We start from the raw sequence: 26,638 nt of genomic DNA, 5'->3' as shown, positions 1-26,638 counted from the left end.
TATCTGTTGGTGTTTAGTGTTTGGAATAAATACGTGGAATCACTAGTGTGTGACTGTGTTATGTTGTGTGTGTGAATCTCCCCGGAGTTCGTGGTACGGTCGGTAGCTTGGAAAACATGACTTGTGGGGGTCCCGGTTTTATTGGAAATAAAACCGTGTGTGTGCGCGTGCGTCCAGCCAGCCGCATCAGGGTGATTGCGTGAGCAGCTGTGTGCGTCCAGGCCTGTAACAGCCGGCGATGCGGGACAGCTCTCTCTTTGCCTCCCAGCGTTGGATGATGGACGTCCATCTCTCCCACTCTGGCTCACCTTCTCCCAGTGCCTGAGGACAAGAATCACACACCTCATGTATTAACCCGACGACAATCCTCAGCAAGCACAGGAGATCTGGATCGTCTCCTAATGGACCAGGCGCGTGAAGATGGCAGGGAAACTGAACCAAAACGTGTCCGTTGGGCCCTTCCCTGCATGGCCAATCCTGTGGTGCAATGTACAACCATGCCTGACGTCAAGTCTCAGACTGCACTAGAGCAGTGGTTTTCAAAGAGAGGGCCGCCACCACCAGAGGAGGCAATTGGAAAAGATAGGAAAACTAAAGATTAAGAAAAAAACATATAATAATAATAATATTATATATATATATATATAGATATAGATATAGATATAGATATAGATATAGATATATAGATATAGATATAGAAATACATATATACATACATATATACATACATATATAATCAACGTGTGTGTCTACGTATACACTTACATGTTTATTACAATTCATAAGATTATTGTGGTGTGAGTATTTTGGTCATGTCATCGTCAAAATGTTTCCAAATCTGAGAAGTATTTCGAGAATAGCACATCTACAAGCTCATGTCATGTCGCAATGTGAGCTTGTAGAGCGGCTATTTTTGCCATTTAAAAAATGATCTGAAGCCATTTCACTATAGGGGGGCCACAGCCATGGGCTATGGCTATTTGAGGGTCCCTGGCATGAAACATTTGGGAACTCTTGCACTAGAGTACAAGCCGATATGAGCTGCTTTGCATTGTGGGATGGATATAAAAAGAATATTAGCCCCCCATCAACAGGCTAATAATTCTTTATCAACCTGACCCCAGTTCCTTAACTTACAGCGCAGTCTAATTAGTTCAGGCGGGATTAATCCATCTCTAACCCCCCTTACATAGTAATCCCAGCGGGTGTGAATCACAGGGATTTGCTTGGTGGATGTAATAACTGTCACCTGGAGGCAAATCTGTTTGTCAAACAGTAGAGCCGCTTCCCTTCCGCTCTGTCGGCTCCTGTTTGGTCCGCCTCCGTAGGCTACGACAGCGCCAACAACTTCATTATCATTATTGAACAGAAGATGACACACACTGAGGTCAGTTAACCGTAGCCGAGGGGCAACGTCTTCCAACGACGCAAAACACATTCACAGGCCCGGGTGCGTGACCTTCTGTTATGTCTTTCTGCTGCGGCCGAGTATGATTTATAAATTATGTTTTATGATGCTTGTGTGGAACTAAACCGCAATTCAAAAAAGCCCCGGCTGTCCGTTGTGAAGTGGAACGGCTCGATAGAACTCATTATGCATTCCGGCCGTGTGCGCTCCCTCTCCAAACAATCTACGCCACATGCATTCATTTGGGACTGGCAGTAGATCCACTCTGCAATTGAAAATATCCCCCGCTCATAAAAAGCCTCACAGGGGACAAACACTCAGCCAGCAGTGCTTTTAGAGCTAAGCGGCTTTATGAAAGCCGCTGAGGACTTAAATATTTGATAAGATCATGATGGGCTAAAACTCTTTGTCCTATGAGAGAGGGTCTCGCTCAGTGAATGCTCAAACACTCTGGGGCTAAATTGCTGAATATGTTTAATTTACTAGATCAATGCCTCTGTGCGCTTGTATCCACTCGGCTGAATGAATAGGAGCTTTTAAGGAAAACTCTTTTTTTACGACTAGCTAAAATGACAAAAACAAAACAAAAAACTATGGTTATGACCAAAATACAACCTTTAGCAACAAACACAGAAAGGAAAATCAGTGGATGAGGTCATTTAGGGATAAGACTACGTTAGAGACGAGATAAGCACCTGTGAGTCATACTTGCAGTAAGTGGGTGTAGGATCATGCTGCCCGGAGTTCTGGTTCCAGCATTCTTGGCTTCCGTCACACTCTGACTGGACACAGCTCAGGGTCTCGTTCAGACCCACAGTTATCTAGAATGGAGATGGTGTTTGGTCAAGGCACATCCATAATTATTAGACTGGACTATAAGGCTAAAAGGGTTAAGACTGTGACACGGTCCGTTGATAAGCACCTGTCACCATTGCTAAGATAGAACGAGGTAGAGAATGTGTGTGTGTGTGTGTGTGTGTGTGTGTGTGTGTGTGGGTGGGCGGGCGGGCGGGCGGGCGTGTTACGGTCCTATGGGGCCGCCGTCTGTGCTTTAACCCTCTCTGTTCAGTGTTTTCAGTGCCCCATGCTGATTGGAGAGTGGCGTGGAGTCTGGAGACACACCTGGGCCTCATTCCTCAATAACCAGCCAGCATAAAGGCCTGAGAAGAACATCATAGTATTCATTCCTGTTGTCTGTAGGCTGTGTTCCATATATTTTTATGCTGTGTACTTAAAGTGAAGACGAGAGTCTGGTAGGGGTGTGCTGCCCTTTCTTTTTTTTTTTTTCTTTTTTAAACTTTGTTTATTGGGTTTTTCACAGCAGGATTCAGCATTAAATACAAATGCTCAGGTGCATAAAAAAGCTCCTTAATGCAACCAATAAAATATAAAAGTACAATTATCACATTAAATTATCACCCCAGGACATACAGGACAGGTACAAAAAAAAAACGTTCTTAGTGTATGGAGAGGTAGAGGAAAGAATAGGGGAGTGTGCTAAAGCACTCAATGTCACGGGTCCAGCCGAATTTGACTCCATGACCAACCACGTTGAGGGGGGATCAAAGGTTTCATATTGAATCCAATATTTTAGAATTCTAATATTGGCAGACCAATAATAAAACCTGAAATTAGGTAGAGCCATTCCTCCAAGAGATTTGGGTCTCTGTAAGTATTGTTTACGCAACCTCGGTACTTTCTTATCCCAGATAAACTCAGAGATCATGCTATCTAACTTACTGAAAAAGGTCTGGGGGAGAAAAAGGGGAATACATTGAAACAGATAAGAAAACCGAGGGAGAATATTCATCTTAACCGAGTTGATTCGTGCAGCTAGGGATAGATTAAGTAAAGACCATCGGTCGAAGTCTGCCTTGACTCTTGTCAGTAAGGGAGCAAAGTTTGTCTTATGGAGATCCTCATACTCCCGCGAGACATGTATTCCAAGGTAAGTAAACCCATCCTGAGCAATTCTAAAGGGAAAATTATGTAGTGGATAGTTTCTAGCCGCATTATTAATGGGAAATATTTCACTTTTATCCAGGTTCAGTTTGTACCCTGATATTTGACCAAAAGATTTAAGAGTAGCCAGGGCAGCAGGGACCGAAACAGGCAAGTTGGAAACATACAAGAGAAGATCATCAGCATAGAGAGAAACCTTCAACTCGCAACCATATCTAGCTATGCCAGTAATGAGCGGGTTAGCTCTAAGTGCTATCGAAAGTGGTTCGATGGCGAGTGCGAATAACAATGGACTCAGGGGACAGCCCTGTCTGGTGGATCGGTGAAGGTGAAAATACTCAGATTGAACATTGTTTGTCTTAACCGAAGCTAGTGGAGATGAGTAGAGCAGCTTAACCCAGGAAGTAAAGCGCTCACCAAAACCAAACTGCCCCAAGGTATGAAATAGATAATTCCACTCCACTCTATCAAATGCCTTCTCGGCGTCCAATGATATCAAAGCCTCTTGAGTGTTGGGGGGGGAGGAGTTATAAATGGTGTTAAACAGCTGCCTGAGGTTAGAGAATGAATGCCTGTTGCGAATGAATCCAGTTTGATCTGGAGAGATAATTGAAGGGAGAATAGATTCCAGGCGTGATGCCAGCAATTTTGATATCAATTTAAAGTCCACATTCAATAAGCTTATTGGGCGATAGGAGGTACACTCAAGAGGATCTTTGCCTTTTTTCAAAAGAAGGGAAATGGAGGCCTGGCTAAGAGTCTGGGGAAGACACCCAAGTTCGAGCGCTTCATTAAACATGTCCAACAGTAGCGGGCCTAATTTGTGAAAGAAGCCATCCAGAAGCCATCAGGACCCGGACACTTCCCACTCTGTAGGCTCGATGCGGCTGCACTGAGCTCTGCCAGAGTGATTGGCCTCTCCATTTCCTCAACTACAGGTTGCTCAATGGTGGGAAAGTCTAGATTATCAAAAAAAGCATCAAAGGCAGTGTCAGAGACCTGGTCTGAAGAATATAAAGTGGCGTAGAACTCCTTAAAAACGTTATTGATTTCTAATGGTTTGGTAGTAATGCCTGAATTGGACCGAATTTGGGGGATTAGGTTGGAGGTCGAAATTTGCCGTAGTTGATGTGCCAACAGTTTACTAGCCTTATCCCCCTGTTCGAAAAACCTGGATCTTGTCTGAATTAGAAGTTCAGTGGTACGATTTGTAGTGAGAACATTGTATTCTGCTTGTAAGGTAAGACGCTCCCTATAAAGCTCTGGAGAAGGAGAGACAGCGTAAACAGCATCAATCTGAGATATACGTTGAGACAAATTAACCAATTTATCCTTTCGACATCTCTCCTCAAATCTAGCATATGAGATTATCTCCCCCCGAATATATGCCTTTAGGCTTTCCCATAGTAAAGAGGCTGAAACATCAGGTGTTCTGTTGAAGCTTAGAAAAAAATCTATTTGTTTGGAGACAAAATCGACAAAACCCTCGCTAGTGAGCAGACGAGTATTAAGACGCCAAGGTGCTCGTGTAGTTGTAAAGTTCTTAAAGAACACATTCATGGAAACGGGCGCATGATCAGATATAACGATAGCATCATATTTACACGCAGACACATCTGAGAGTAACCTGTCGTCCACCAGAAAGAAATCTATACGGGTGAAGGTGTGATGAACATGAGAGAAAAAAGAGTATTCTCTTTTAGAGGGGTTGAAAAAACGCCAGGCATCTGACACCGCAAATTCAGACATGAAGGATTGTATTACTCTAGAGGACCTTGAAGGTGCACAGACCTTAGTAGACGAACGATCCAGCCGAGGACAAAGCCAGCAGTTGAAGTCACCACCTAATATCAGATAGTGTGAGGACATATCAGGTAACTTGGAGAAAAGGCGTTTAAAGAAGGCATCATCATCACAGTTGGGAGCATAAACATTAGCCAAGGCTACCCGAGTGTTATGAATTTGTCCAGTAACGATCACAAATCTACCATTAGGATCGGAGGTAACATTTGAAAGCTGAAAGGGAACAGACTTATGTAACAAAATAGCTGCACCTCTTGCTTTGCCTGAGAAAGAGGAATGATAGATCTGCCCAACCCAACTCCTCTTAAGTTTCAAATGGTCAGAAGCCTTGAGATGGGTTTCCTGTAAAAAAATGACATGTGCTCCCAACTGGTTAACATGATGCAACACCTTACTGCGCTTTATAGGATTGTTGAGCCCCTTACAATTAAAGCTAGTGAATCGAATTTCACCCCCACCAGACCTTGTCATTAAATTAACCTGGGCCATAATTAAACCAGCGGAATGCTATGTATACCGAGGGCACAGCACTGCAACGAATCACAAGATCAATGTTAGACTGATGAAAAAAGGAACAAACGAAAAACAAAAACACATATACACCCCCCCCACCCACAAACCACCCCACAAACACGGCAGAAGCAACCCCCCGAAAGAGATGCGCGCCCCCCACCCCTAATACTACGAAAACCTTGTTACACAACATAGTAGCCCACCTTACTCAAGCTACCTAAGCGTAAACTCCAAAGAGAATGTGACAATAAATGAAAAAATACAAAATAAAAAATGCACATTAGTATACCTATAATCCGTACAACCAACCCAAATCTTTCGTGTAAAAAACAAAAGAGGTATTTAACACCAAAACACATCAGAAACAAGACCATCAAAAAGTGCACATGAGTTACACCATTAAACCACTGTCCGCAGTAGAAGTTATTTCCATCATAACCATAAAAAACAAACTAAATAAAAGGACAGGTGCATCACTCAATAGCAGCTATGGAATGTCATCCATGCAATGTCAGAAGCAAAAATAAAATAAGCATACAAACAATAATATAGGCGACACAACCATACATAGATGGCCTATCCACAGCAACCACAAAGAGGTAGATTTTTTGATCCTTTTCTTTTTTTTCTTTTTTTTTTGAATAAAATAGAAGTTTGAAAAAAAATAAAAATTTGAAAAAAATAAAAATTTGAAAATAAAATAAAAAATAAACTTTTTTTTTTTTTTTTTTTTTAATTTTATTTATATTTTGAATTTTGAAAAAAATAAAAAACATTTTGAAAAAATAAAATTATTAATATTAAATATCAAATATTATTTAAACAACAACAATGACGAAACCAAAACTATTGTAACCGTCTTTGAGAAGGAGACGTAAAAAATAAAAATAAAAATTATAATACCACCCCCCCCCCCCCTTAATATTATCTTAAAAATTATATAATACATCAGTCCTTAAACATTTAACCTGCATGTACAAGCCAAGAGAGAACATAACGAAAAGAAAGGGGGGAGAGAAAGCATAAGAGAGAAGTCAGGCCTCCTCACAACCATCCAACCGTTACCGAGGCAACTCACTTGTGATGAATGCACCCGAGGCACATGGGAAACGTAATCAATGTAAATATGTAGTCCTTCCGGTCACGGCACCCGAGGTGCCAGGTAAACGTAGTCTTTTTGGCGATTAAAGAATGTAGTCCGGTACTCGCGGCTCCGACGCCCGAGGCGTTTGGGAAATGAAGTGTCTACGACCATAGTCTTTCCGGTTGGACCGGAAGTAGTTCTTAAGAGTTAACCTCGATGACATCACACACATAACGATTGGGAATTGTAGTCCTTCTCAAGACGGCTAGTTAGCGGCTAACTAGCAATTAGCCTAGCCCGTTAGCTTAGCCAAACAGCTAACTAGCTATTCCACATCGTCAGGAACAACACATTTTTTAAGAGTCTTTGCAACAAAGTCCATCGCCTGATCTGGGTCTTCGAACCTGCGTGTTTGGCCGTCGGTTAGTGTGATGCGCAACACAGCGGGATACATTAACCCAAACTTCACGCCAGGACATGAGTGTAATTCTTTTTTCACGGCTGCAAACAAGGCCCTCTTCTTAAGCACAGCCTGGGTGAAGTCAGGGAAGATCGACAGCTTCTTACCGTTGTATGAGAGAGGCGAGCACTCCCCGGCCCGGCGTAGAATCAGGTTCCGGATCTGAAACATATTCACTCTCATGATGAGAGGGCGAGGATTTTCGCCGTCTTTAGGCCGGGCCCGTAGGCTGCGATGACATCTGTCCAGGACGGGTAGGTCGTCCAGAGCTAGCAGATCTTTCAGGATTTTCGCCACGGTCTCAGTGGGTCGCGAACCTTCCGAACCTTCAGGCAGGCCCACCAACCTGACGTTCTGCCAGCGACTGCGACTCTCCAGCTGCTCACATTTCTGGGAGAGAGATTGGACCAGCTCGGTTAGCATGGCCACAGTAGCCTGTAGGTGAGTCACCGTGCCGTCTTGGTCCGTCGCCGAGCGCTCCAGTTCCACAATGGATTGGCTTTGTGCCTCTATTTTAGTCTCCATCGGCTTCAGAGCCACACTCAGCTCTCTCTTGACAGTTTCCGCGACGATGGAGTCAAATTTGGAAATAATGTCCGAACGTAGTTCGTCCATCATTACTTTGATGCTCTGCAGCATAGCTTCGTTAGCACTTAGCTCCGCCACCGCCCTGGCGTCCCCACTTTCCTCTGGAGAAGACGGCGTCTGAGGTTTAGCACGCTCGGTGCGCTGTTTACGGCTCTTATCAGCCATTGTTGCTTGTTTTTGGATGAAAAATAATGTATCAAAAGGAGAAAAAAGGTACTAATGAAGATTTGTGTCGGTCAAAAAAGTTAGGTAGTGCAAAAAAATAACTTTACAGTCACATTCAGGCGGAGCCGCTGCGAGGCGCGTCCTACATGCTTCCTATCAAACCGGAAGCCCCCGTGCTGCCCTTTCTTTTAATCCCCCTGTTTGACTTTGTTTATGTTTAGTTAGGGAGGTTAGATATTTTTGTTTGGGTTGATGTAGTTTAATTCCACATGTAAGATTGATGCTTTCCTTATTTTGTTTCCTATTAGTTTCTGTAATCCTAACTTCAGTTGGTAATAAATGAACACATTTCCGTTATGTTTTTGTTTGTGGTACTTACAGTATAGTAGTGTTACCCCTGTTTAACCTCTAGACTACATTAAGGTCGTAACAGTGTGGGTGTGTGAGAGACAGAGAGTGAGAGAGTCGGTGTTAAACACAATGTAGACGAACACAGCACACAGCGACTTTTAAACACCTTTACAACCGATGTCTAGTGGTCATGGCAACGTCAGTTTGATGCGTCTGGGCCTTGAGAAGAGTGGAGGAGAGTCATGGAGAGGTGTGTGTTGTGGGGGGGGGGGGTAGAGGAGAGGAGAGGAGAGGAGAGGAGAGGAGAGAAGGAGTGTTAATAAGCTGATGTTGTGTAGATCCGTCCTACCTGCTGTGACTCCATCCTGGCATCATGCAGCTTCCTTATGGCCTCGTCTTCATCCCGCTGCAGCTTCCTGTAGCTCTCCTCCGTTTTCTGTCAAGATGACATGACTTACTCACTATTCACTAACACAATGTTTCAGACATTCAGAGGGGAAGTCAAGGTACGATAAGAAAATTATAATGATTAAAGAGATTGTGAGATGAAAGGTGGGTTGTTGCAGTTTTAGTTAGGGTACCAAGAGTCAGGAGACAGGAAGCTTACAGACTTCATGCACATGCGCGCGCAGCCGCACACACACACACACACACACACACACACACACACACACACACACACACACACACACACACACACACACACACACACACACGGTTGCATGTGACTTAACTTATGTATGGTCTATATGTGACAGACATGTGGAAAGGGTGGATAAAGGGGTCTCTCAGAGCCCTGATGTATTTGATGATTTGACAGTGTGACAGCCCTCATGGACTTCACGTGAAAGCGCTTTTAAGCCTGAGTCCATAATAGTGGACATTAGGATTGGCCCATTGCCTCAAATTAAGAGCTAATGGAGGCGAGTACATTAGGATGACAGGAGCACTCCTGTCCCCCACAGCAGAGAAGCATTTTTAAGTGAATACTGTTTGGCTCTCAAAGACCTTGCTGTGATGCCTGGGCTCCACACACACAAAGTTCTCACTCTCCAGTGTGGATAGTGGTGCAATGGTGCCGTCTACCTGAAGTGCAAAGCAAGGTAACATCCATTAGGGCAGGCGGGTGAACTGGCATCGACTGGAATTATTTCAGCCATGTCACCATTTGCTAGACAGCCTGATGCACTTCAGCATGCCAAGTGCACAGCCTGCTTCCAAGTTATGGCCAGTTTTACCCAGCTCCCGCGGGCTTTCCTCTCCCCTGCCAGCCACACTGCCAGTCAACAGTTTGTCGTTGAGCACTGTTTTGCACACTGCTTGTTTTTGTTAGGAGTTAGGCCAGTTTTTGTCTCTGATTTACTTTCATTTGCATAGGTAGGTCATTTGCATAGGTAGTCTTTGGTGCTTTGGTTCCTGTTGTTTTTGGGGGGCTGGGAAGATGGAGTGGGGCTGTAACACTTAATGAGTCGAGATGCCATTGAGCGAGAGGTCATTTTCTATCTCATGTAGGGCACAGTTTGGGGGTTATAGTGCTTTTTACAGCCTTGTCTCAAGCCAAAATAACCACAGAGATAAGAGATGATTTCCCCCACTTTCTTTTCCATTCACATATTTATTTCGCTCAGTCCATGTTGTTTGTGTTTAGCTCCCATTCACAATACATTTTATGTATGTGACATGTGGCATGTGACATTCTGAGCGGCACAATCTTCATCGTCTGATAAAGAGTAGTTCTCTTTTTGTTTCAAGTTGTGGTTCAGTTTTGGATGTGCACGCTCTTAGGCATTCATTTTTAGATTAACCCTGAGAGAAATGTCTCGCACTGCACTTCTGGGTCTTCAGCCAGTGGTTGAGTAAATACTTTGTCATACAACTGTGTCGTGCGCCGGAAAAAATATCCTCTGCCAAATTCAGAGTGTGGTACCGTCGTACAACAAAGTATAAATAAATTAAGCATAACACATGTACATAGTGAAGTAACAGCATTACCTCGATATTCTGACTAACATCTAGAGTGCCTCTGTTCTCCAGGTGCTGCCTCAGCTGGCTCTTCTGCAACCTGATACGAGCTTTCTGATTGGACACCAGCTTCTCCAGCTCAGACACCCGCCTTCGCAGCACCCGATTGGACTTGGACATGTCACCTGACCTGTTAGACGAATCCTCAAGAGACCTTTTCAGCTGGAAACAGTAAAGAGTCAAAGACAGATTCAGGGGGAGGGGGGTATATACACTGTCTCAAAACAAACTCCTTAAACTGACACTCAGTGTCAGTTTGGGCCACTGAGGGTTGCGGCTAAAACAGTTTCACTTTCACAGATCGTAGTGATAGCACTGAAATAAACTTTTCAGCAAAAATGTGTCAGTGCTTAACAGAATGCTGCTCAGTTGTATAGCTGCTAATGGAACATTAACCCTACAACAAATATAGAGAGATGGTGTTGAAAATGATGATAGTGTACCTTTAATGCCCTCTAACACTACAAAACTGTCTGGCTCTCATAATAACACAACTAACGTACTCAATGACATAGAGAATAAAGAACGAGGGAACAAGGCGTGCTGTAAAACAGGACAGATGATACTAAAAGTAGAGTCTGACTGATACTGTATATCAGTATGGTCGATATATCGGCCATTATTTGATGGCATCAGTATTGACGGCAATTATGCAGCCGATGTGTCCCGAGATTTTACGGTTTTTAACCTGATGTCCCTATTTGTATTATAATCCTGTGTTGTTACCTCTGAGATTTCTCTGTGCAGTGTCCTCCTGGAAGCCTCCTTGTCTTTTGTCATCTGACGCTGCAGGGTCTCCAACTGCTCAGATAAATGACTGATCTTTGTCCGAGCCTCATGCAGCTCTTCCCCTCTGACGGACAACACACACACACACACACACACACACACACACACACACACACACACACACACACACACACACACACACACACACACACACACACACACACAGGCACACAAGTTGCAACCTCTGGACCATTAGCTGAGCCAACGTACAACTTAAGTGCGGTCAACTTGTTCTTTTGAAAGGGAAATTATGAATTTATAAACTATGATACAGCTAGCATAGCATGGCATACCTCGCCTTGCTCACATTTTTTCCCCCTCGCTCTCCCTGCCTCCCGCCCTCTTCTTTTCTTTTCTCTCTTCTGAAAATTACGAAGACGATGGAGCTTGCACAAAAACAAATTTCACCCACATGTGATGTGACAATAAGGTTGATTCTGACATAATAATAATAATAATAATAAACTTTATTTGTATAGCACCTTTCATGACATGAAATGCAGCTCAAAGTGCTTTACAGAGCAAGGATACAATTACAGTTAGAACCAAAGAAAACAAAAATAAAATAAAATAAAATAAAAGCAGTAAAATGCAGTAAAATGCAGTGGCCCTCGCCACTACACAACTACAACACAAATGGATATAACTTAAATGTAGTGGCCACTGTCCTCTACAACACAGCTAAAGAAATATCCACACTTCACACAATTGCCAATATTACATGTGTACCTTGTGTACCTTAGTAATATATCTTCACACAATTGTCAATATTACACCTTAGTAATATATTTTCACTTAGTAATATTACACCTTAGTAATATATTTTCACCATGTTTACCACGTGTGGACTAGCCCAGGGGATCTGCTAACTTATCACATCCAAACCACACACCGTACACCCCTGAGAATGATATCGGGGTTATACAAGATATATAGAATAAACATAGACAAAAGGATCTGCCCTGGAGGGTCCACAACGTGTCAACGTGCCCCAGAGGATAATTCACTAAATCCTCCGGATGGAGTTATCAGACTAAAAATAAAATAAAATAAAATAAAAGCAGTAAAATGCAGTAAAATGCAGTGGCCCTCGCCACAACACAACTACAACACACACAATTGCCAATATTACATGTGTACCTTGTGTACCTTAGTAATATATCTTCACACAATTGTCAATATTACACCTTAGTAATATATTTTCACTTAGTAATATTACACCTTAGTAATATATTTTCACCATGTTTACCACGTGTGGACTAGCCCAGGGGATCTGCTAACTTATCACATCCAAACCACACACCGTACACCCCTGAGAATGATATCGGGGTTATACAAGATATATAGAATAAACATAGACAAAAGGATCTGCCCTGGAGGGTCCACCACGTGTCGACATGCCCCAGAGGATAATTCACTAAATCCTCCGGATGGAGTTATCAGACTCTTGTCTTTTAACTACCGTGACTTTCTCTTCCACTCACACAAAACAAAAGCAAAGGCATAAAACAACATTAAAATAGGGAATACAGTGAGGAATTAAAAATCAACCAAAGAATCAGCTAAAAGCAAGAGTGAAGTAATAGGTCTTGAGCTGTGCTTTAAAGCTATCGACAGAGGCTGCCTGTCTTAAGTGTAGTGGGAGTTTATTCCACACTGTCGGTCCGTAAAAGCAGAATGCTGCTTCACCGTATTTTTTATATGTCATTGTAGGCACCTCGAGCAGGTCAGCACTTGAAGACCTGAGGGCCCGGTTTGGAACATATCTCTCTAGGCAGTCGGAGAGGTAGGAAGGTGCCAGACCATTTAGAGCTTTATAAACTATTAAAAGAATTTTAAAATCAATCCTAAAAACAACCGGGAGCCAGTGTAGTGAAGCTAGAACTGGAGTGATATGTTCTCTCATCCTGGTTTTAGTTAAAATTCTGGCTGCCGCATTTTGAACAAGTTGTAATCTGTCAGTTGTTTTCTTTGGCAGGCCAGAGTAGAGTGCGTTGCAGTAATCAAGCCGAGAGAAAACAAAAGCGTGGATCAGCGTTTTTGCATCGTCTAACGACAGATAATCTCTAATTCGTGCAATATTTCTAAGATGAAAGAAAGCAATCTTGGTGACATGATTAATGTGTGTATTGAAATTCAATTCAGAATCGATAATCACCCCCAGGTTCTTTACTGTGGTGTTACTTTCTACAGCCAGGTTACCAAGTCTACTTGTTATTGATTCTCTCTGCTCACTGGAGCCAATTATGAGAACTTCTGTTTTATCCTCATTTAGCTTAAGAAAGTTCTCACTCATCCAGCACTCATCCAGCATTTTATACTGGACAGACAGGTCAACAATGGGTCTAGAGCGCAGGGGTCGTCTGGAGCTACTGAAAGATACAGTGTTTTGGGCAATGGTGGGACACCATTGTTTTGGGCAATGGTGGGAATGTCAGCTTCCTCCAGGACGTGCACACACACACACACACACACACACACACACACACACACACACACACACACACACACACACACACACACACACACACACACACACACACACACACACACACACACACACACACACCCCACACACACACACACACACTCACACATACACATACACACTTCTTGGTTCTTGTGGGTCTTCAGGTGGGCATAGAGGCCGATTCTGGACCTGATTATTGGTGTGCAGTGTGGACAAGGGAATGTAGTGGTGGTGGGTTTGGGTTGGACCTGTTTGGTGGTTGCTCTCTCCTTTCTGAGTCTGCGCTTGTCTTGTGCAGCGTGGTGCAGGTCATCATTGTACACTGCAGCACCCTCACAGACAAGGTTTCTCCAGGTCGCCCTGTCTGTTGCCATGTCTTCCCAAGATTTAAGGTCTATGTGGCACTTCCTCATGATTGTCTTAATGTTATCCTTAAACCTCTTATTTTGGCTTCCAGGGGCCGTTTCTTTTCAATTAGCTGGGAATAAAGGACTTGTTTTTGGAGGTGAGAGTCAGGCATCTGAGCTGGTTTTGGGCAATGGTGGGAATGTCAGCTTCCTCCAGGACGTGCACACACACACACACACACACACACACACACACACACACACACACACACACACACACACACACACACACACACACACACACACACACACACACACACACACACACACACACACACCCCACACACACACACACTCACACACACACACACACACACACACACACACACACACACACACACACACACACACACACACACACACACACACACACAGCGTTGTGCTGTTACCTGTGTGTGTGATGTCCAGTCTGCTCCAGTTTGTTCTGTAGACTGGCGTTGGTCCTCACAGCCTGCTCAAGACTCTGAGCCAACTTCCTATTGTCCAGCCTGGCTGTGTCCAAGGCCTTCCTCAAAGACTCCAGCTAGAGGACATGCACGCACACACGCACACGCACACACACACACACACACACACACACGCACACGCACACGCACACGCACACGCACACGCACACGCACGTTTTTTTTTACACGGAATTGTGTTACAATTATTTCTGAATCAAACAGTCAAAACCAGACCGTTTTAAAGGCAAAGGAGATGCAACTTTAACACTAATGATAACTTAATCTTACACAAGGTATAACAATTCAGCATGTTTCTATAGTTCACATTATACTGGTCAAGAATATTCTGCTGTGAGGGTGTGAAGAGTGAGTGTTTGTGTTTACAGCTCTGTTGTTGTTGCAGCGAGCAGATGAGAGGAGGTCCTGGAGTTTGTCCACCTCTGACTGGTGTCTGTGGATTCCTCTGTGGGCCTGCTGTCTGGTACACAGAGTAGAGCACACTAGAACTCCACCACACTCAAAAACATAACACACAAACCACAGTGACGGTTCCAGGGGGGGGCTAGGGTGGGGGCTTTAGCCCCCCTGGTGAAGGCTTAGCCCCGCCTAAGCCCCCCTCCCCACAAACCCAATTGTGATGAACAAACAAATCAAATATATAAATATGTGAAAGACAATTGACTGACTTCTATGTAAACCATACTATAAAATCATACTTTTTATTTACTGAATGTTGGATAATGCTGATAAATTATCTTTGCTACGTGTTGTAGGATCATTGAATCTCATTTGTCGCATTAGTATTATTCATTATTGTTTGTTGCCAAAAGTCATTAGTCCCTGCTCTAAAAGATCCACCTCCCCCCAGTCACAATTATCTGGAGCCGTCACTGACAAACTATGATGTGAAATTTTCACTTCGTCTTCCTTACACACGCACACGCACACGCACACGCACACGCACATAGGCCTGTCACGATTATGACATTTTACTTGACGATTAATTGTCACTCAAATAATTGAGATTAACGATTTAATTGTGTTTCTGTCGTTGAACATTGGAACATTATGAATAAAAAAGTTATTTCTGTTTGGCTTTTAGGCTTCGTAAACAATAGTTGAATGGGGCAGATATGACAAATAAATAACATACATTTTAAATTACTTCATAAAAAAACATTAATAGTGGAAATAGCCGATCTACAAGCTTGTAGATCTGTTATTTACACTATTCTTGAAAATGTTACATTTTTAAAATGTTATGCAAAAACAAATTGCGATTATCTGATATAATTGCGATTAAGTGATTATGTAATAATTGTGACAGGCCTACACACACACGCACGCACGCACGCACGCACGCACGCACGCACGCACGCACGCACGCACGCACGCACGCACACACACACACACACACACACACACACACACACACACACACACACACACACACACACACACACACACACACACACACACACACACACACACTCTGGTTGCGAAAATGGTAGCATGCGCTCCCCTTAACCCTCATCTCTACCTGTCCCTCCTGAGTGTGTCCAGCTCCTGCTCTCTGCCTCCCAGATCCTGCTGCAGGTGCAGGGCCTGGGGGCTGACCTGCAGTCCGGTGCGGGAGGCCAGGACATTGTCCAGGGTCTGACCGATAGCGCCCCCTGTAGGACCAGACACATCCTGCAAGGCCTCTGCTTCACCGACCTGAAGCACCCGCCACACAAGGACACACGCGGTAACTTTAAAACAGAACTATTTCGTTTTTTTTGTCTTTCCCTATTTTGGGAATTACATTGTACTGTAGGTGAACATGTAAAGAAAGAATGTAAAGAAAATGTAAAGAAATCAGAAAATGTAAACAATAGGACGGCGCCCGGCCTATTTGGGACCATGCATGTCGAAAGCGATTCAGGTCGTTCCGTTTATACTGGATATGAGGCACAAACGTTATGCAAAGCTCGGCTATGAATCAGCTACGCCGACGTGTTGAGTCAGCCAATCAGGGACATTGGCTTTGCGGCACAGACGTGACGTGAATTCAATTCAATCTTTATTTCAGACTCAAGGTCCATATCACATACCAAATGACAAAAATACACGAACCATAAAAAATTATTTAAAATAACTAAATCAGTCCAACCTACAGCCAGGCCACATAATATGCTGATTGCTGATTGTCTGTAGAGGCTGTTGCGCCAATGTCTCCACATCATGGAAGAGAACCGATTAGAACTCTTCACATAAATGGTAATCCCCTTTTCAAGGTGTTTCACCCAGGTGGACAGGGTTTTGAGGTTAGGTTTAAGCATAATTTCTGTGAGGTTAGGGTTAGGGTTAAGGTTAGGTTTAGGCATAGTTTCTGTGAGGTTATAGGGTTAGGGTTAAGGTTAGGTTTAGGCATAGTTTTTGTGAAGTGCAATGGCGCAACCTGGGCGACACACCAATGAAAGAGGGAGTCCCGATCCTCGAGCGCATATCGGGGTTGTACAGTTACGTCACAGTATTAAGTGTCTTTATTATGGCTCAAATATGTGGCTCGACCAACAAGGGAGAGAGACACAGAGACACAGAGACTCTCTCACCTGTTGCTGCTGCTCCATGATGGCCAGCCTCCTGTTCTCCTCTTCCTGCCGCTGTAAGACTGAGCTCAGATATCCCGCCTCCCGCTGTTAATCACATGGCAGAGGTCAGTTCACTGGTTAGTTAGCAGAGTAAAAAACATTGATAGTTACTGTTGACGTATTTCTTGAGATGTTGTATTGGGGTTTTGGCGTTTGACATTCGCACCTTGGCCTCACTAAGCCGTCTTTCCAGAGCGCTCTTCTCTCCCTCTAACTTGGTGACAACCACACGCAACTGGTGGTCAAAGGGAGGACAAAAGAATGCGTTAGATCACTGTTTCCCAAACAGTGGGTCGCGGACCGATTTTTGTGGGCTGCGAGTAAATATCCCCTTTTTTCGTTTTCCTACATTTAAAAAGATATACGTCTTATTTCAAAAGATTAAAAAAAGTTTAAACAAAAACAAAACCACAACTTTTCATCAATTAAAATTAAAAACAGATTAGATCTGCTATTTTCACTAGTTTGGATCCAGGGCAAACGTCTAATTTCTCTTTTGAGTCTCTCGAACTAAAAGGTTTGGGAACCACTGTGTTAGATTAATGGAACACAAGAAAGAAAGGTTGTTTTTGTAGAAGTCGCACCTCACTCTGTGAGCCGTCCAGGTCTTTCCTCAGCACGCCTTGCTCTTTCTGGGCCGTGCTCAGCTCCCCCCGCAGCCTACTAATGGTACGCTCCAACAGCTCCCTCTGAGTGACGGCTGTCTCCTGGGCAACAGCCGAACGCTGCAGCAGATGGGTGCGGTCCGCCTTTAGCTTTTCCCTGAGGGACAGTTGGTCACATGATGACTAACACAGGGTATGTTATTAAACAACATGAGTGCATTTACTGAATGGCAAATAGAACCCCATCGATATATCGGTTTGGCCGTTATAGAGTACAGAAGTCCTGACGTCACTCCCACACTACCCCTGGGCCACTGTGTTATTTTATGTATTGGAATCCCCACAGGCAAATCTTAGATCACGTCGTATAAGAACTGTGTTCGAAAAATAAACAAACCAACCCGGCGATTTTGTCAGGTATGTGACTCTGTGTCGTTTATGATGTTGCGTTACATTTGACTGTGTTGGGAGAAAACAAGGACATTGGATAAATTAGTACTTTTCCACCGATTGATTGGTGATGCTTATCCATATGATTAAAATTGCTGAGGTGATTTGTTTATTTCTGGAACACTCATATGACGCCATCTAAGATTTGCCTATGGGGATCCCAATACAAAAAAATAACGTTGCGACCCAGGGGGATAGCGCCCTCTAGCGGCAGTGATGTCAGACTTCAGTGCTCTATATCGGCCATAGTTTGACCTTTTTTGGATAACATCGGTATCTGCAATTATGCAGCCGATGTGTCGCGATTTTAAACAACTTTCAACCCGGTGTCCCTATATTGGGCACGTGATTTTAGGCAAAAATTTAAAAACTTTAAACATTTTTCAAAATAAACAATCTACAAGAACACACCATACTACAGTACGTGTCGTAGCATCGATCGGACCATAACATCTGGCATCAGTCAATCTCTACTTAAAATAAATAAATAGATGTTTATTTTTTATTAACTACCTTTGGCCGTTACAGTTAAACAGTCATTGTTGCTCTCCATAATTGATATGACAATTTCTTTGACTAAATAGATGTATATTTTTTATTAACTACCTTTGGCTGTTACAGTTAAACAGTCATTGTTGCTCTCCATAATTGATATGATAATTTCTTTGATAGGAGCTAAAGCTGAATCATGCTGCAACCTCGGGCTGACAACGACCCATAAAATAATTTGCCAAGAATTAAAGTGGGTAATTTGTGAATTATGATGAGGAAGGGTCTATTATATACAGTACTGTCTAATAATATGAAATTAAAATGCTTCCAGTTGCCTTCATCACTGGGTAATCAGTGCATGTAATGTAATCAGAGAATATGCAAATTATGTCAAAACATAATGCACTCATTCCGCCTGTTTTGCACATTGGTTCAGAGGTCTGAGATTTGGATGGAAATGGATTCAGGCTGTTAATAAATACATTCCTGGAGGCGCAGGTACTTACAGCTCCATCTGCAGGCTAACCTTTTCCGATAGCGACCCCTGCAGCTCAGCTTGGACGTTTCGTCTGGTGGCCTCCAGAAGCAGATCGTGTTCCTGGAGCCGTCTGATCACACGATTCCTCTCTGCCTGGAAGACACACACAAGTGCAGGGTCACCACAAGAGAATGTGCTGTGTGCGTGCGTGTGCACTTTTTGCCCAAGTTCGTAGGTCATAGATGACTCCGATAACAGGTACTGTGTGTTGTGAGCTTGTAGATTGGCTATTTTTGCCTATTTTGCCAAATGTTCACCTATTATTATGACATGCCTGGATTAGGGATTCTACTGTTCATGTGGTTAATTGTTGTGCAAGGAGAGTCACCTGTTTCAGCCTGTCTCATCGGGCTTGTATTAACAGTGCATGCGTTTGTTTGTGTGTGCATGTTTCTGTATACCTTCAAACTGGCCTGGTGTTCCGTCTGTTGCTTTGCATTCTCCACAGTCAGCGAGCACAGGGCACAGCTCAGTTCAGAACACTGCCTTTCCAACTGATTATTAAGGGCCTGTGTATAAAAAACAACCACATAGTGCATCATGTGATCGGGCCTTTTTTTATGCAGGAAATGCTGAGAGAAAAACAAGGAAACAGGAGTTGGATGTGACTGGAAGTGATGGGTCCCTTATGGCAAGGTTGATGATGGAAATATTAAGAGCAAATATAATCTCCTGACTCATGATGAAATAAGAACAGTGACCTGCACTTTGTCTGCAGCAGCTCTCAGTTCAGCACCATCTTTCAGCAGCTTTCTGTTCTCCTTCTGCTGTTTCTGAAGGGCCATACGCACACTCTGAACCCCCCCCCCCCACACACACACACACACACACACACACACACACACACACACACACACACACACACACACACACACGCACACACACATACACGACTGATGAAGACTGCACCAATAAAAAAGACTTGAGTCAGTGTGCTCCTGAACTTCAATAATTGTTTAAAAGTACTTTCATTCTTTCTTTCTGTTGTCTTTTTTTTGCCATCACTTTTTCTTGATCTCACCTTCAACTCAGAAACCAGCGATTCCTTCACCTCTGTGAAAAGCAACAAAAAAAGAAATACAAAATGCAATTCAGCGTCTGAATGTACAGTACGTACCGAGGTGCCATGCTGCCTCTGACCTGTCTGCTCTTGGAGCCACTGGCAGTGCTCCTGCAGCCTCCTGGCTTTGTCCTGCGCTTCCTGGAGGGTGTGCCTGCTGACCTGGCCTTCCAAGTGCAGAGCCTGGCAGTCTGCTTGCACCAGCTGGGCCTGGCAATATCCACAAGCAGAGAGGATGTCACAGAACACTGTTTTATTATTATCTTCTACACTCTTGTACGGAACTATTTTAATGTCTGTCTGCCTGTCTGTCTATGTATGTCACTCTGTCCGCAATTTGTCCGCCAAGGGGGGGGGCGCTGTGGCCCATCTATGCACACCTTGTTAGTTTTGTTTCTAGATTTACCTGTCTTCTTTCCATCTCCACCACTCTCTCCATGTCCTCGAGCTGCTGCAGAAGCTCACTGTGAGATTTCACGGCCTCAAAGGAAAGGGCGGAATCCTGGATCATCTGTCGTTCCATCTGACCAAAGGAAAAGACTTAATAAAGATGATCATCATATTCATTGTCATCATCATCAGTGGATCCTGGATGGATGTTGGACGACAGACAGACAGACAGACAGACAGACAGACAGACAGACAGACAGACAGACAGACAGACAAATCACCTCAGATAGTTTCTCACTCATCTGCTCATTGATTATTTTCAGTTCTTCAGCAGCCAAAGCTGTATCCATCTGTAACAAAATTGATTGAATTGATTGACAAAACAATGAATATGTTTACGACTACTTTTACAATTTCCTACCATACTTTGCACTTGGCATGCACAGCCTTAAAAGTGAAAGTGAAAAACTAAATCAGCCAACACAAAGGGTACTACATGTACGTCAGTCGTAATTTGGTGCCCTAGGCAGGATTTTACCGTGCCCCCCCCCCCCCCAATAGCCTATTATTTATTAATAATAATATAACCTAATAGGGCAACTAGCTCTGGTCCATAGTGTTAGGAGAACTCTAACTTCAGAAAGTGTATAACTTCCCCACATCATAATTATTGTGTTTTTCATCAAGTCAAGCAAGACCTTATGATTTCCTCCCATAATATGTGATTATCTCAAATTGCCACCATTTTAATTGAATGGTTTATTCTACTTCAGTCAGTGTCTTTTGTCAGTCTTTTGCCTGTGACGTGTACCACAGCAGGTAAAATTGCTCAATCAAGGCGATACAATGTTTGGAAGCACTTTGCGGGCAGTGGAGGCGAGAGCGCTGTCAGGTGAACTATTCAAAGTACTAAAAGAAAATTACATAGGTTCAAAAGCCTACCAGAGACAAATTGCAGAGCTTGAAGCCATGGCAAGCTTATGAGCGGAGAAAGCTGGATTGTTCATGATCAGAAATAGGTAATTTTTTCCCTCATTTTCATCAGGAAAAAAAGAAGCAATATGGAGATAACAAGGTTTCTGACCAACAGCAACGATGTTACTGTGAAGAGCTAAGTCTGTATACTGTAGATGCAGTAAAACGCTACAGTGTTATACAGTGGCTAGAACCAGACATTAGCTGAAGTTAGCTAGGCAACCAACTGGAGTTAAAAGACCTCTGAAAGTTTTATGTCAAAGAAATGTGACTTATGTGCTGTGCTGACAGCATTGTGCATGTCGTTGGCTCGTTGCCATTCACATGGGTGGCTGTTGCATGTGCACATATGCCCATGTACAGTATGGTATACTGTACTGTACCATTGCAATTAATGAATAGTTTTCTGTTTGGGATGAACGAGGCACTCTTTACATCATCTAGAATGCATCCTTAATATCTTTAGTCTGAGACACTTGAGGTAACGTGATCACCATCACATACTGCAGCTCATGGCTCTAGCTAACAGTTTATTAATCTCAGCCGTGCGTGTTTCTTTTAGTGGTTTTGCACCCTGAATGCACACATACCCACTAATGTTTGTAAACAAGAAACCTGTCTATACTGTACATCCTCCGTGTTGCCACAGAGAGTGAAAAAACGAGAAGGTAGAACACAGTAAACACAGTCCTCACAGTCCTCTGATTCTGCCACACTGTTGAATCTGAAAGCAGAGCCGTCTGGATACACATGACGGGGCGAAACCAAAAACAAATGAAAGAGAGGGGTGCATTGATGGGGCGCACCTAACTTTAATTTTCTCCAATACTTAAAACGTACAAATTTGAGTTATTTTTCGCAACAGGTTCCTAACGCCAAATCAAATGGGTCAGATCTGAGCCCAAGTCTACTGAGGAGGCGCGTCTGAAGCCTGTCCTGGACAGGGGTCTCCAGACGTAAAAACAGATGATGATGTGTTGTGTTGTTTTGTTTTTAAACAGATCTAGGCTTGGTAGATGCCCCCCCAGCCTCATGGCGCGTGGCGCCCTAGGGAATTGTCTACTCTGCCTAATGGAACGGCCGGCTCTGATGTACGTTATGTTTTGACTAATGTCAAAATTACAGGTCCTGGCAACACTCTATTGAATGTACAGGTTTTATAGACTTGCATTTGCCAGCTTAAATCTCACAAGCTCAGTTTTTGCAAGACTTTTTTTTTTGTCTGGAAAACATCCACTGAGAATCGATCAAATGGGGAGGATTTTGGTGATGAATTGAGCAGCTTTGTATTGTAAACGACAACAATAGCTGCACTTCAAGAGGTTAGCATGGATGCTGATACATAATTAGTTTGATTAAATGAGTTTGATTAAATTGATTGAAGGCCTTTGTCGAGGGAGAAGATGTTGTCACTCTTCTGACTGGGTTTGGCTAATTTGATTTGCTGACTGACTCTGCTATAGTTCTATGTCATGATGGATTGCTTCTCTGATTGTTCAAAAGTTCAAAGTTGCTTGTATTGACGATGCCAACAACCGCAGCAAATACTTATGCAGCCTTGCAAGACTGCAATGAGCTACTGTAAGCAAAATGTGTTGCCTGCCAAGGTACATGTTTAACCCTCACAGACGAGTGTCTCCCAGTCATGTGTGTGGTGCAACCCATGAATGATACTGTGAGAATTAAACATAGCCACTATACTCTGCAGTACACAATAAAAAGTCAAGTTTGTGATTTGGGAGTTTTATCAAAAAATAAAAGAAAGCTAGTAGGCCTACCTACAAAATGTATTGATAGTGCAACATAATCCTTTGTCATATATCAGGCGAAAAGTCTGGATAATAAGTGTACGGTGTACCTTGGTAGCTGTGGCCACCTCCAGGGCCTCACTAAGCTTCTGCACCTCTAAGCGAGCCTCATCTCTCTCCTCACAGGCCTGGCGGACCTGGTCCTGTAGCTTCATCACCTCCCTCCTGGAGGCCCGCTGGTCCTTTGTGTTCTCCTGTTGGAGGGCTGCCAGCTGCTCCTTCAGACGAGCTGCCCAAGAAAATGTGCCGTTAGGAACGTACCATGTCGAGCATGTTGCGACACACAAGGTCACGTTTTTCATGCTGAAAAAATGGAATGCCCTTTTTTTTCCAGTGCCCAGAAAGTTAATGATCCCCCTTATGACAAAAATGCAAATGGTTCCAATCTGAGACTTTCTGAGCAAACATGCAATAGTCCATTCCATATATAGACATTTGTCATTCATTACATTTTGCTAAGTGCCTTCTGGTGTAAAGTACAATACTTATAGTTGTTGCCTCTGCTTAAAATCAACCCTGCAGCCATTACCTGGGTGAGAAGGATCCAGGTCTCTCTCTGTCTCCAGGCGGAAGATGGTGAGTTTGAGGATCTGCAAGAGGCTCTCCAGGTGACACACTCGGCTCACCAGAGGATCACACTGTCGCCACACAGTGCTTTCGCCCCCAGTGTCTCCCCCTGAGGATCGATGCATCTTCAAGGACCGTACAGGTTGTCGGAAGGAGGTTTTACTCTCTATAGGTAATGGGAAATGGTCTCTGGAGACTCCAAGTGACCCCATGTCTCGGACAAGAGCTTCAGCCTGCTCCTCAGCCACCAGGAGCCGCTGACGTAGGAAGGATAACGCTTCTGGGGCCGTGGCCCCAACACTGACTGAGTGGGACATTGTGGTGCATGCAGGTGGTGTGCACAACAACTGCCTCAGTGTCAAACTGCATTTAAATTTCTTGTAATTTTTTTATTCAATCATTTACGTTTTATGCAGTTGATAGATTTTAATTATCTACTGAAAGATACTTTACTTTAAGAATCCAGATGACCTCTCATAATAACATATCAGGCATTCCTTACCCTACCTATTAGCAGTGGTGTAAAGTATTTTTACTTCTACTCCACTACTACATCTCAGAGGCAAATATATTATACTTTTACTCCACTACAATTATTTGAAAACTTTAGTTACTAGTTACTTTGTAGATGTTGATTATTATTACAAAACATACATTAACCACTTCAGCGATATACATGTCATTGAAGGCCAAAACATTACATTAATCCAAGGCAAAACAAATTAATTAGATTATAAATAGATGCTAAATAGATTATAAAATTCGTTTTGTTTTAAAATTGTTATTGAGGCTGTACGTGCTGATTTTGTCCATGCAGTTGTGGTGGGAATGAATCATCTGACTGCAACAACTCGACAAGACAGACAGACGTTTCTTTAGGAAATCAAATCACAGCATTGTTTTGCCTATTTCAATCTCCCACACAGTGACAGGCAGCAAAACCAAATCGGAACGCAACATTCCCGCGAGATTCACATTATTATCTTTTTAATTGTTTCGTTGTATTTGTTAAATAGATGTTACAGTTGAATTGGTTAGAACACTCACAGCTACCGTTTCCCCCTGCGCCGACCTGTCTCCATGGCGACGCGTCCTACAGCTTCTGTTCCTTCCTGTTACCGCCAGTTTATGAATGAACTGAAATAAACTACAGTTCCATCGGACATAGATTAACTTTGGTTTCAAAATAAAATCTATACAGTCTTCCCAACTCTAATCCAGCTAGATCACTGTTTCCCAAACAGCAAGTCGGGACCCATTTGTGGGTCGTGGACACATTTTTATGGGTCATGAATATCCCTTTATTTTTTGTTTCCAAAATGTTATTTTTAATTATTATTATTTAAACAAAAAAAATTAATCCCTCCAAAATACATTTTTCATGAATTGAAAACAAATTCAATGATTTTTCTAAAGAATTGCATGAATAAATAAAAATAACAAAATCTCTCTTTTGGGTGTCGAGCTAAAAAAGGTTGAGAACTAGTCGTAGAATACGACTCTCGTATATGTATTTTATGATTCTGACATGAGAGAGTCGTATTCTACGGCTAGTTGAGAACCACTGCTCTAATCCAGATAGATGTTTTGGACTCTCGTCACTGTCAGCTTCCAACGTGCGTTTTACTTTGTAGTTTATAACCAGAAGTCCGACTTTTCTTGCTAGCTCTAGATGCTGACATGACACCTTCTCAAAGTTGTGAGTAGTAGCAACATACTTCATTCAACTGTATGAAGATCCTGTGTATTCGTTCATAATGAGACTGCAAAAGTATGAAGGAAAAAAGTAAAGTTGCATAAGGTAGCTTTATTTATTTATTTTTTACCACGACCGTGTTTTTTAGGCAACAACAGATACCCAACTACCCAACCCTTGCCTTTTGTAATGATATTTGTGAAGCGAACAAGTTAAACACACATGGTTAAACTCGAAAGATCGTTTCTAGCTTGTTGTTTCCTTGGTGTATTTCCGTCAATACAATTTCTGTGCCAGAAATAGATGGATCTCGTTTGCATGTGAACAGATTTTGTCATTCTTGTCACCTACATAAGATATTGTATTTAAACGTATTTAATGGGAATATTTGTGCGTTAGTGGCATGGCTCGTTGGTCTAGGGGTATGATTCTCGCTTAGGGTGCGAGAGGTCCCGGGTTCAAATCCCGGACGAGCCCTAGTTTTTTCCTTGTAAGACTATTATTATTACTATTACTTGTAATGTACGTAATTATCATGTCATCAATTATGCACTCCGAGAGCAAACTGCAGCTAATTAGAGTATGTGTACATCGTGGTGGTGCACTACTTTTCTTTTCTTTTCACCCATGTGGGCATGATCTCACCAATGTAGATAATGAGAAAAGATAATATTACATTAAAATACTTATTTAAAAAGGCTTCCACGCCGTTTGTATCGTATCAGGTCCTATGATTAGGTTGCCTATTCGCCATGGTTACTCTAGTCTCACTATGTCTGAGTGGATCCAGGGACCCACAGTTATTATAACTGTGTGTATACAGCGATTATTTATCTATCCATCCACATTTCCCACCTCTAATAAGACAAAATGTATGATATATATAATATTTCAATGTTATCCCTACGGAGTCAAAAATATATGACCCCGACGTGATTTGAACACGCAACCTTCTG

At 42.9% G+C, this 26,638-nt stretch overlaps 1 protein-coding gene across 1 annotated transcript; it reads right to left on the bottom strand.

Moving 5' to 3' along the window:
* Window positions 1–186: 186 nt before the first annotated feature.
* Window positions 187–24,303, bottom strand: ccdc150 (coiled-coil domain containing 150; the record flags this gene model as incomplete). Its single annotated transcript, XM_080429221.1, has 21 exons — window positions 187–321; window positions 2,104–2,229; window positions 3,105–3,158; window positions 7,156–7,935; window positions 8,684–8,770; window positions 10,327–10,518; window positions 11,083–11,209; window positions 14,412–14,545; window positions 14,853–14,946; window positions 16,009–16,184; window positions 17,063–17,146; window positions 17,268–17,336; window positions 17,686–17,863; window positions 19,155–19,279; window positions 19,588–19,695; window positions 19,888–19,980; window positions 20,304–20,456; window positions 20,653–20,769; window positions 20,918–20,986; window positions 23,470–23,648; window positions 23,949–24,303. 21 exons carry the CDS (start codon window positions 24,301–24,303, stop codon window positions 187–189), a joined length of 3,435 nt encoding a protein of 1,144 aa, XP_080285347.1.
* Window positions 24,304–26,638: the final 2,335 nt, after the last annotated feature.

This window comes from Gymnoscopelus braueri (genome assembly GCF_963280865.1).
Source record: "Gymnoscopelus braueri genome assembly, chromosome: 5".
Classification (NCBI taxonomy): domain Eukaryota; kingdom Metazoa; phylum Chordata; class Actinopteri; order Myctophiformes; family Myctophidae; genus Gymnoscopelus; species Gymnoscopelus braueri.
The sequence above is the reverse complement of the archived record's forward strand: the minus strand, read 5'-3'. Positions and strand labels throughout refer to the sequence as shown.